The sequence below is a fragment of the Notolepis coatsorum genome (assembly GCF_963971535.1).
Source record: "Notolepis coatsorum genome assembly, chromosome: 5".
Lineage (NCBI taxonomy): Eukaryota > Metazoa > Chordata > Actinopteri > Aulopiformes > Paralepididae > Notolepis > Notolepis coatsorum.
This window is the reverse complement of record NC_140169.1, coordinates 49,234,077-49,246,950: the sequence shown is the minus strand read 5'-3', so window position 1 is coordinate 49,246,950 and position 12,874 is coordinate 49,234,077. Positions and strand designations below refer to the sequence as shown.

At 43.3% G+C, this 12,874-nt stretch overlaps 1 protein-coding gene across 1 annotated transcript in view; it reads left to right on the top strand.

Moving 5' to 3' along the window:
• LOC311228171 (adhesion G-protein coupled receptor G6-like) overlaps window positions 1-12,874 on the top strand; it is a gene marked incomplete at its 3' end in the record, with an annotated part of 178,466 nt that overhangs the window by 79,848 nt on the left and 85,744 nt on the right. Inside the window, exon 2 of the mRNA XM_084314082.1 lies at window positions 9,419-9,507. Coding sequence (XP_084170208.1) covers window positions 9,419-9,507 — 89 coding nt within the window. The remainder of the gene's footprint in view (window positions 1-9,418; window positions 9,508-12,874) is intronic.

Here is a 12,874-nt window from a genome sequence, read left to right as displayed (position 1 = left end):
AGTCTACCATAGAACCATAGAACCATAGTCTACCATAGAACCAGAGTCTACCATAGAACCATAGCCTACCATAGAACCAGAGCACCATAGAACCAGAGTCTACCATAGAACCAGAGTCTACCATAGAACCAGAGCACCATAGAACCAGAGTCTACCATAGAACCAGAGTCTACCATATAACCATAGTCTATCATAGAACCAAGTCTACCATAGAACCATAGTCTACCATATAACCAGAGTCTACCATAGAACCAGAGTCTACCATAGAACCATAGTCTACCATAGAACCAAGTCTACCATAGAACCATAGTCTACCATAGAACCAGAGTCTACCATAGAACCAGAGCCTAGCAGAGAACCAGAGTCTACCATAGAACCAGAGTCTACCATAGAACCAGAGTCTACCATAGAACCAGAGCACCATAGAACCAGAGTCTACCATAGAACCAGAGTCTACCATAGAACCATAGTCTACCATAGAACCAAGTCTACCATAGAACCATAGTCTACCATATAACCAGAGTCTACCATAGAACCAGAGTCTACCATAGAACCATAGTCTACCATAGAACCAAGTCTACCATAGAACCATAGTCTACCATAGAACCAGAGTCTACCATAGAACCAGAGCCTAGCAGAAAACCAGAGTCTACCATAGAACCAGAGTCTACCATAGAACCATAGTCTACCATAGAACAAGAGTCTACCATATAACCATAGTCTACCATAGAACCAGAGTCTACCATAGAACCATAGTCTACCATAGAACCATAGTCTACCATAGAACCAGAGCCTATCAGATAACCATAGAACCATAGCCTAGCAGAGCACCATAGAACCAGAGCCTACCATAGAACCATAGCCTACCAGAGCACCATACAGTAGACCTACTATCACCTCTATACATTGTTGGAAAGTTGAATTCGCCGCCTTTCGATCGTCACCTCGCTCAACCTATCGCCTGCTTCGGGTCTTGGGTTACAAGACGAAACATCCGGCGAGCGTCATTTGACGAGCCGTTCTGACGAGTGACCACGTGCGGCTGCTGATGGCGAAAATGGCAGCCAAAGAGCGTCTGCTCCGAAAGCGATCTCAGACGGGCGCTGACAGTGGGGGAAGGTGACACGAGAAGATGAAGAAATCCTTTGTTTTGACTCGAGAGGCGTAATTAATGGAAGTGGGCGGCCATTTTGGATAATCACGCAGAATTTCTACCGGTACACACATTTCTAAAAACCTTTGTGAAACACGTACTTTCCGTGTGATTTGTATAAACTTGGGACAGGGATGAGGATCTGGTCATGGAAACCCTCGTCTGTGTTGAGGTCGTCATCATCCTCACCCACTACCTCTTCCCTTGTTTGCACCTAAATCACTTCTCTGTGATGGTGAATCGAGTGTGGATCGCCTGTACTACATAAGACTTCAGGCTATGGAACCGTTATGTTTTCCAGCTCCTACCTCTCAGCTGGAGCTTAAAAACAGGCATCTGGCAACAAGTAAACAGAAAATGTGAGTAAACAAAACCTTTACTTCAGTGTCAACAGTGTCAACTCCTCGTCCTCTCCCGCCTCGACTACTGCAACGCACTGCTCGCTGGCCTCCCGGCCACTGCCACCAAGTCTCTTCAACTCATTCAGAACGCAGCGGCCCGCCTGATCTCAAACCTACCGAAGTCGGCCCATGTCACCCCACCTCTCAGGGACCTGCACTGGCTCCCCATTGCCGCACAAATCCGCTTCAAGGCCCTCAACCTGGCATACCGTGCGGCAAAGGGAACCGCTCCCGCCTACCTCCGGTCAATGGTCTCTAACTACACACCCTCAAGACCCCTACGCTCTGCATCTTCTGGCCGTCTCAGACCTACTCCTATCCAAGCTCCCGGAGGGTCATCAAAGAGAAGCCGCCTATTCTCAGTCCTTGCCCCACAATGGTGGAACGAACTGCCCACCACAGTTAGGACAGCCGAAACACGTCCAATATTTTTGACAGTGTTAGAGGGTGGGAAAGCCGGTGGGTGGGGATTTGACGTTGTGGACAGCGACTCCTACAGGTCGGTTGGGTGACGCCGGTGCGACAGAAGCAGGAAGTAGCGGAGGCAGCGTGAGCCTCCCACACGTTACTCCTCGCCACTGAGAGTTCGAGCTGCTGCGGTGAAAAGATGCGACAGGCTGCCTCCTCGTGTACCGGAGGGGACACGTGATGCAGGGCTTCTATCATCACTACAGCCCACCAGTGGGAGGCATAGTCTAGCAACGTTCAAGACAGGGGAGGGAAGGGCCATTTTGAGTGGTTCGCGGATGCGTGTGTAAAAAAGAAAAAAATAAGTTAAAATTGTTTTCTTCTTTTTTTTTATATATAATTTTTTCTTTGCACTACCTATCTTTGTGAAAGTGTCTTCTCAGCTCTGGTCCAGCTGAAGACAAAGCAGAGGAATAGATTGGACATTGAGCATGACCTCAGAGTTGCTTTGTCTACCATCAACCCAGACTGTGAGACTCTTGTCAGGAGCAAACAACATCCCCAGTTATCCCATTAGTTCCCTGGGATGTTAAGCTAAGAAGTCTGCTAAGAAGGATATATTATTTATTATTATTATTTTATTTCATTATGTTTTTAGCCCTGGTGCACTTTTGTTGCACTTTGAGTTTATTTCATGTTTTTAACAATGCATGAAAGATTGTGTATTACTGCAAAAAATTTAAATAAATCATAGTGGTTAAGAAATTTGGGTCGCGACTTAATGACTAAGGGAAATGTTGGGTCCCGAGGCGAGATCAGTTGAGAACCACTGGTACAGAGGCTACTGTCAGCTCTAAAGCCCTGTTGATCTGTGGTATAGAGGCTACTGTCAGCTCTAAAGCCCTGTTGATCTGTGGTATAGAGGCTACTGTCAGCTCTAAAGCCCTGTTGATCTGTGGTATAGAGGCTACTGTCAGCTCTAAAGCCCTGTTGATCTGTGGTATAGAGGCTACTGTCAGCTCTAAAGCCCTGTTGATCTGTGGTATAGAGGCTACTGTCAGCTCTAAAGCCCTGTTGATCTGTGGTATAGAGGCTACTGTCAGCTCTAAAGCCCTGTTGATCTGTGGTATAGAGGCTACTGTCAGCTCTAAAGCCCTGTTGATCTGTGGTATAGAGGTAGGGCTGGGCGATATGGCCTAAATATGATATCACGATATTTTCTGACCTTTCGGCGATACACGATACACATCACAATGTTTTTCTTTTTTACCCCAAACAATTCATTATGAGGCTTACCAAGACAGTATTTGAGTTTGCAAGCTAACATTAAAGACAAAATAAAATACCCATGCATTTAGCATTTTTATATTAGATTTAGATTATTAGATTATATATTGCATATGAGATATTATATGATTTAGATATGAAATATGATGAATTGAAAATGGGGGACCCTGATGTAAACAAGACTAAAGTCTTTCTCTGGTCTGCATCCCCTTAACAATTGTATGTATTGAGTTGTACTGTACCCATTCTGCAATATGTTAAAGTTTTAAATCAATCAATCAATAAATAGCATTTTAGCATTTTTATGAAACTACTGTATATATGTATGTCTCTAAATGTTTTGATGAATTGAAAATGGAGGACCCTTATGTAAAAAAGCCGAAAGTCTTTTTCTGGTTTTCATCCTCCTGTACTGTATTGTACCCATTCTGCAACCTTTTAATACAGTTTTCATTCATTCATTCTGACGGAAACATAATCATTTTGATTGACAGTCGAGTCTGCCAATGACGTCACACCGCTTGCACCCGCCCTGCTGTTCTTAGCACCAATCGGCAAGCGTTTGACTTCCTGAATGTCCCGTGTGCTAAACATCAACAAAGCTACTAACGTTAGCTCCCCGCGGCCGTCGAGTAGGAGACTAGTGCTTCACAGGATGACTAAATGAGGCATAATGATTTTACTACAACGAATGTTATAATAAAAGCCTTTCCATACATCTGTCTGATTGAAAACTTTATTAACAGACCGCGGAATGGGCATATCTCAGCACAGGCTGAGATATGAACGAGTAACGTGGACAGATTGACGCGACACAATCCTCTTGGGCAAAACATCACGATATCCACGATACGTTGAAAAAGTGTATCGTTAATGAACTGTACCCGATATTTATATAATATCGTCATATCGCCCAGCCCTATATAGAGGCTACTGTCAGCTCTAAAGCCCTGTTGATCTGTGGTATAGAGGCTACTGTCAGCTCTAAAGCCCTGTTGATCTGTGGTATAGAGGCTACTGTCAGCTCTAAAGCCCTGTTGATCTGTGGTATAGAGGCTACTGTCAGCTCTAAAGCCCTGTTGATCTGTGGGAAGCCTGTTCCTCATGCACTATATATGATGGTTCCGCCTCTCTATTGTCTTAATGATATCCAAGCGGATAACAGTGTTGTTCCTGACGTTCGACACAATGGCTGATAAACTCGGGTGTCAGTGTATTGATAACCTGTGTGTGTGCGCGTGTGTGTGTGTGTGTGTGTGTGTGGTGTGTGTGTGTGTGTGTGTGTGTGTGATAGTGTGCAGTGTTGCTGTACTGTTGTCTCTCGGATGTCAGTGATGGAGGGACAGTCAGTTACAGATATAATGAATGTTGGGTTCAGGTCAGGACTATAGGGGTGGGTACCTTTCACATTTGAATTGATACCGGTACCCGACGGTACCTTTTTTCTGTACTTTAGCCTCTAAAAATGTAATCTACCGTTCTTGGTAGGCTAGTGACTTGTTCTACAACTCCCTAGAGAGAGAGAGAGAGAGAGAGAGAGAGAGAGAGAGAGAGAGAGAGAGAGAGAGAGAGAGAGAGAGAGAGAGAGAGAGAGAGAGAGAGAGAGAGAGAGAGAGAGAGAGAGCTTTCTCTATCTGTCTCCCTCTCCTTCTCTCTCTCTGTGTGTCTCTCTGTCTCTCTCTCTCTCTCTCTCTTTCTCTCTCTCTTTCTCTTTCTCTCTCTCTCTCTCTCTCTCTCTCTCTCTCTCTCTCTCTCTCTCTCTCTCTCTCTCTCTCTCTCTCTCTCTCTCTCTCTCTCTCTGTATGACATCATACCAGGCAGTTAGGATACCTTGTGTAGACCGTTTAGTTTTACTCCTAGTAAATATATTCTTTGTTGCCTATTGTAATGTATAATATAACCGACAGGGCACACAGACCCTCATCTGAACCTCTGTTTACACTGTTTATTGTTCTCATATTTGTATATTCAGATAACATTGTATTGGAAGTTGGCACCTTGCATGGTCACCTCTGCCGTGTGAGTGAGTGAGTGAGTGAGTGAGTGAGTGAGTGAGTGAGTGAGTGAGTGAGTGAGTGAGTGAGTGAGTGAGTGAGTGAGTGAGTGAGTGAGTGAGTGAGTGAGTGAGTGAGTGTGTGTGTGTGTGTGAGTGGGTGAATGTGAGACTTAAGTTTTGGATCAAATCGCTATATAAATACAGTCCATTTACCATGATTAGACATAATAATTATTAGTGCTGTCAGGCAATTAAAAAAATGTATCTAATTAATTACAGGATTTGTAATTAATTCATCTAATTAATCGCATTTTAATCACATAACCATTTTATGCCTGATATTCTATATTCTATAATCATATTTCAAATTGCATGTGTCCGGATGGCAGAATCCAGTACTGTATCTACAAAACCTTCTGTTTAATCATCTTCCATCTATTAATTTGCTTAGATTTTTCAGGTCTGGTCAATTTGAGCATGGTGTTATTCACAGTCAAAGATAAAATTTTTTTTATTGATATTCTCATTTGGTTCATTACAATTGACTCAAAATAAAAATGTCATTCAATCAATCACTGCGCAGATTGATTGATTGAATGAAAATGTTATTAACAGATTGCAGAATGGGCACAATACAGTACGGCTTTTTCAATTCATAATGAATTGTAAGTAAGGGTGCAACTTGCACTGTGCAATCCATTCTTTGTGGATCTAGCCCACAGTATTTCTGACACTGGGAATACATTCCCTGAGATTCATAGATGTCCCTAGAATCAGACACCAAGAACATGAAATTGGACCATATTAAAAAAAAAGTCTGTAAATGTGTATTCTACATTCTTATGGAATGAATGAGATAAAAAAGAATTATATATAAAAAAAATTGTAATTAATTTTGAGTTAATTTTCATAACGCGATAATTTGCTGTGTAATTAATTAATCTAATTAACGCGATAAATTGACAGCCCTAATAATTATACATAAACTAACTGGTTGAAAGCCTGGAGTACATGACTAGACATAATTATTAGTGGTGGGACTTGATACATTTTTTAAATCAAATTTATTCGAGACTTTATAGTTAATTAATCTAAATTAATCTAATTTTAAACGCATATTAATATTTGATGCGAAAATCTAAAATGTATCAATGAACATACATTATACATAGGTTTAAGCAGCAAAATCTTGTTTATTAGCTACTACACAGACCAACAGTCAGATCAATGCAATTTTTAACAAAGTAATAGCAATTTTAGGAATATAGCGCAAAGGACCTTTTCTTTTTTGAAAGGTAACATTCCAAAGTTTCTTACACAATAAAGAAAAATCACTTTGAGTGCTAATGAAATAGAGTAACAGAGGTTTGAACACACTGAAGTAAAAGTTGTGTGTACTCACATTTCTGTTTACTTGTTGCCAGATGCCTGTTTTTAAGTTCCAGCTGAGAGGTAGGAGCTGGAAAACATAACAGTTCCATAGCCTGAAGTCTTATGTAGTACAGGTCCCAAGTTTATAAAAATCCCACAGGAAATTAGTATTTCACAAAGGTTTTTGTAATGTGTTGTTATGTACTAGAGGCTGATCACTCCTGTGTCACCGGGCATGTAGGTGAGGGCTGCCAATTAGTTAATTAGTGCTGATTGGTTACCTGCTGGGAGGTTTAAAACCAGCCAGGGAAACACACATGCAGAGTCTGTGTTTAGAAGAGTGTGGGTTACCAAATAGATAGTCACGTTCTTCCAGTCCTTATCCTTTAGCTTACACTAGTAATTCCTTAATATAGTAGCACTTTGAGTTAATACACAGGTTTTGGTGTCGGTTTTGCACATAGGTTGCGGGCCTTGAGCCAGGGTCGTAACATGTGTGTACGGAAAATATTCAGCGTGATTATCCAAAATGGCCGTCCACTGCCTTTATTTCCCCTCTCGAGTCAAAACAAAGGACTTCCTCGTCCGAACGGCTTGTCAAAACGACGCTCGCCGGATGTTTCATCTTCTAACTCGAGACTCGAAGCACGCTATAGGTTGAGTGGGGTGGCGATCGAAAGGCGGCAAATTCCACTTTCAATGGATTGGTTCATCTGCGAAAATGCAGTCCAGAGCCGACAGATGAGGGCAAAGTGCCGCAACGTGCGATAAAATGCGTAATTTTTCTTTGCGTAAACATTTTTATGTAGTTAATTAATCTAAATGAACGCTATACAGTCCCAGCCCTAATAAACGAACTGGTTGAAAGCCTGAAGTAGCCTACATGACTAGACATAATTGTACATAAACTATATATATGCACATACCGGTACATGCACACACACACCAGGGTTTCCGTTAGAATTTTTTTTTGCAGGTCTGAGTGTCCGGTAGATTTCAATCTACCGGACAAATGGGATAAATTCCGGTCAGAGTTTATTGAGCTTAAAAACAATTGATAGGCCTATATAAAGAATGACATCATCAAGGCATTTATAATATTTTAACTTAAAACTAGACTACTTTTGCGTATATACAGTCATTAATATATTCCAAATAAAATAAGTCCCTCGAGACTGCGTGCTGCTGCCGACTTGAGGTGTCGGTGGGCAGTCTGCCCGACCTTAATAAACAGCAGTCTGTTATAATCACATTTTTATGAGCTAACGAATTCCGTTATATTGGACATTTGTATTAATTATATCAAGCGAAGAACTGAGAAATTTGGCAGAGAGACGGCAACATTATCGTGGGTTTGCGCCGTGATGTATATCTCCACCTCCCAACGACTTGGTGCTGCTCATAATGTCCGGTGAAAATAATTCCCTCTAAGCACAATTTGATTATTTGAATTGTATTAAAATAGGCTAAAATTAAATAGCCTATGCGATGAACGAAACAATCATTACATTTGTCGTTGCTTCACCAAGCAGCCGGTCAATGACATCCTGTGTCAGCGAGCTGGCAGCTGATATATTTACGTGAAGCATGGAGCAGGAGCAGACAGAGCAGAGCAGCGGTGTCAGCAGCGCCCCCACCCAACAGCTGAATTGCCAATGGCTGAATTGGAGTACTGCACCCTGCCAAGCCATGCTTCACGTAAATATATCAGCTGCCAGCTCGCTGACACAGGATGTCATTGACCGGCTGCTTGGTGAAGCAACGACAAATGTAATGATTGTTTCGTTCATCGCATAGGCTATTTAATTTTAGCCTATTTTAATACAATTCAAATAATCTAATTGTGTTTAGAGGGAATTATTTTCACCGGACATTATGACCGGAGAGATTAGATATGTCGGACTTCACCAGATTTTGCCAGTCAAATACCGGTAATTACCGGCTAACGGAAACGCTGACACACACGCACAGACACACACACACTCACGTGATAAATAGACTAGAAATCCTCTCCTATAAATCATGACAGAAGCCATGGGAGATGGATTTGTGATTATAGAATGCTCGCTCTCTCTCTCTCTCTCTCTCTCTCTCTCTCTCTCTCTCTCTCTCTCTCTCTCTCTCTCTCTCTCTCTCTCTCTCTCTCTCCAGATTCGGCTCAAACAAGGGACTAAACACGTTTTGCAATTATGCCACATCAATGTGGAACGCCCTACCCAAAGCTGTAAAGGAATGTGAATCACTACCCACTTTCAAAAACACTCTCAAAAACACCTACGGGAGACTGCAATTCGAAACTGGCCCCTACAAATGTCCTAACTCAGTTGTACAGTAAATTACCAAGTATGGCTTTGTCAGTATTCCAATGTACAGTGTACAGTGCCCCCCCCCCCCTACCCAACCCCCCCCCCCCCCCCCCCCCACCTCCAATGTACAGCCCCCCACCCACACACCCAACCCCACCCCACCCACCCAACCTCCTACAATGTACAGTTTCTACGTCAAATGTATATACACTCTTTTTCTGGACACTTTTGTATCACAAACAGTACTGTATTTGCAAATCTGATATGTCATAAATGTATAGCAGTAGCAGTACTGTCTATCTGTATGTCATGTATGTCATATATGTTACGATGAATTGAAAATGGGGGACCCTGATGTAAACAAGACGAAAGTCTTTCTCTGGTCTGCATCCCCTTAACAATTTTATGTATTGAGCTGTACTGTACTGTACCCATTCTGCAATCTGTTAATACACTTTTCAATCAATCAATCAAAACTCTCTCTCTCTCTCTCCAGGGAGTTGTACACGGGAGCAGGCCGCTGGAGGTGGAAGTTCCGTCCCGTCCTCTCAGTCGCACTGCTGTGTCTGCTTCTACACAGGCCAGGTAGGAAACTGGCTCCCCGCCCGGCTCAGACTGGCGGCTGCCATGTTTTTTTTTTAATTTTATAGAAATGGTTGATCAAACGGATCTTTGATGGACTGGACCCTGACTGTATTCGACAACGGCGCAGCATGACTCGTCAGCGTATTGCAGGGAAATAACACTCTGATTTGTTATTGTATGATGCCTTTGAAAAACAAGGTCAACAAGTAATATAAAGTTGTTATAAAGTTGTTGATAAGCTTTAAAGGGGAACTACCTTCAATGTAAAGAAGTGGTGTTTCTTTCTTTCTGATTGGATCAAGTGTGAAGGGATACCAGGAAATGTGTTTTGTGTTTACTGCAGAGTGGAGGGACTGGGAGACCATGTTACTGACCAGACACTCTATATCAGTGATGGCTGTTTACTGCAGAGTGGAGGGACTGAGAGACCCATGTTACTGACCAGACACTATATCAGTGATGACTGTTTACTGCAGAGTGGAGGGACTGGGAGACCATGTTACTGACCAGACACTCTATATCAGTGATGACTGTTTACTGCAGAGTGGAGGGACTGGGAGACCCATGTTACTGACCAGACACTCTATATCAGTGATGGCTGTTTACTGCAGAGTGGAGGGACTGAGAGACCCATGTTACTGACCAGACACTCTGTATCAGTGATGGCTGTTTACTGCAGAGTGGAGGGACTGGGAGACCCATGTTACTGACCAGACACTCTATATCAGTGATGACTGTTTACTGCAGAGTGGAGGGACTGGGAGACCCATGTTACTGACCAGACACTCTGTATCAGTGATGGCTGTTTACTGCAGAGTGGAGGGACTGGGAGACCCATGTTACTGACCAGACACTCTGTATCAGTGATGGCTGTTTACTGCAGAGTGGAGGGACTGAGGGACCCATGTTACTGACCAGACACTCTATATCAGTGATGGCTGTTTACTGTAGAGTGGAGGGACTGAGAGACCCATGTTACTGACCAGACACTCTATATCAGTGATGGCTGTTTACTGCAGAGTGGAGGGACTGGGAGACCCATGTTACTGACCAGACACTCTATATCAGTGATGGCTGTTTACTGCAGAGTGGAGGGACTGGGAGACCCATGTTACTGACCAGACACTATATCAGTGATGGCTGTTTACTGCAGAGTGGAGGGACTGGGAGACCCATGTTACTGACCAGACACTCTGTATCAGTGATGGCTGTTTACTGCAGAGAGGAGGGACTGGGAGACCCATGTTACTGACCAGACACTCTGTATCAGTGATGGCTGTTTACTGCAGAGAGGAGGGACTGGGAGACCCATGTTACTGACCAGACACTCTATATCAGTGATGGCTGTTTACTGCAGAGTGGAGGGACTGGGAGACCCATGTTACTGACCAGACACTCTATATCAGTGATGACTGTTTACTGCAGAGTGGAGGGACTGGGAGACCCATGTTACTGACCAGACACTATATATCAGTGATGACTGTTTACTGCAGAGTGGAGGGACTGGGAGACCCATGTTACTGACCAGACACTCTATATCAGTGATGACTGTTTACTGCAGAGTGGAGGGACTGGGAGACCCATGTTACTGACCAGACACTATACCAGTGATGGCTGTTTACTGCAGAGTGGAGGGACTGAGAGACCCATGTTACTGACCAGACACTCTATATCAGTGATGGCTGTTTACTGCAGAGTGGAGGGACTGAGAGACCGATGTTACTGACCAGACACTATATATCAGTGATGACTGTTTACTGCAGAGTGGAGGGACTGGGAGACCCATGTTACTGACCAGACACTATATCAGTGATGACTGTTTACTGCAGAGCAGGAGGGACTGGGAGACCCATGTTACTGACCAGACACTCTGTATCAGTGATGACTGTTTACTGCAGAGTGGAGGGACTGAGAGACCGATGTTACTGACCAGACACTATATATCAGTGATGACTGTTTACTGCAGAGTGGAGGGACTGGGAGACCCATGTTATTGACCAGACACTCTGTATCAGTGATGACTGTTTACTGCAGAGTGGAGGGACTGAGAGACCGATGTTACTGACCAGACACTATATCAGTGATGACTGTTTACTGCAGAGTGGAGGGACTGGGAGACCCATGTTACTGACCAGACACTATATCAGTGATGACTGTTTACTGCAGAGCAGGAGGGACTGGGAGACCATGTTACTGACCAGACACTCTGTATCAGTGATGACTGTTTACTGCAGAGTGGAGGGACTGAGAGACCGATGTTACTGACCAGACACTATATATCAGTGATGACTGTTTACTGCAGAGTGGAGGGACTGGGAGACCCATGTTATTGACCAGACACTCTGTATCAGTGATGACTGTTTACTGCAGAGTGGAGGGACTGGGGAGACCCATGTTACTGACCAGACACTATATTAGTGATGACTGTTTACTGCAGAGTGGAGGGACTGGGAGACCCATGTTACTGACCAGACACTATATATCAGTGATGACTGTTTACTGCAGAGTGGAGGGACTGGGAGACCCATGTTACTGACCAGGCACTCTATATCAGTGATGGCTGTTTACTGCAGAGTGGAGGGACTGGGAGACCCATGTTACTGACCAGACACTCTGTATCAGTGATGACTGTTTACTGCAGAGTGGAGGGACTGGGAGACCCATGTTACTGACCAGACACTCTGTATCAGTGATGACTGTTTACTGCAGAGTGGAGGGACTGGGAGACCCATGTTACTGACCAGACACTCTATATCAGTGATGACTGTCAGAATGTAGAGCTACTTAACACTTATTTGAACAAGAAAATACCACTTACAGCGACTTTAAGAATTCACACATGTTATTCCTAGGAGACAGTCCAACAACAATTATTAGTGAAAACAAACAACTCCCTCCAAAATCTAAAAAAACTCTAAGTGATGTCATTAGGTATAAAGCGTCTCCATAAAGCATACAGGTACATTTTGTGTTTCTGAAACGGGAACATAACTACAGAATAAACCTTATTAACAATCATTCTGTAGGTCCATAGGTTAAAAAGCGCTCTCCCACGCACGGTCTCTGGAGCAGAGCCAGACGTTATACCTGATGACATCACAGGGTTGAGTCGTGCTTCTCTGGTTTCTGGCCTCGTGACAGAGAGCCGCTCATGTTCACTAATATTGATTCAACTTTACTGCCCGTGGAAATAACAGGGGATTCATTTTGGGGCGATATTCCCCTTTACAGTACTGTTATATTTTAATATGATATAATATTAAAACAACAAACTAACCCTATAGCTGTAAGACAACAGACTAACCACATACTGTGACACAACACACCATGAATTATTGATCACAATATCAAGAAAATAATAATTGCA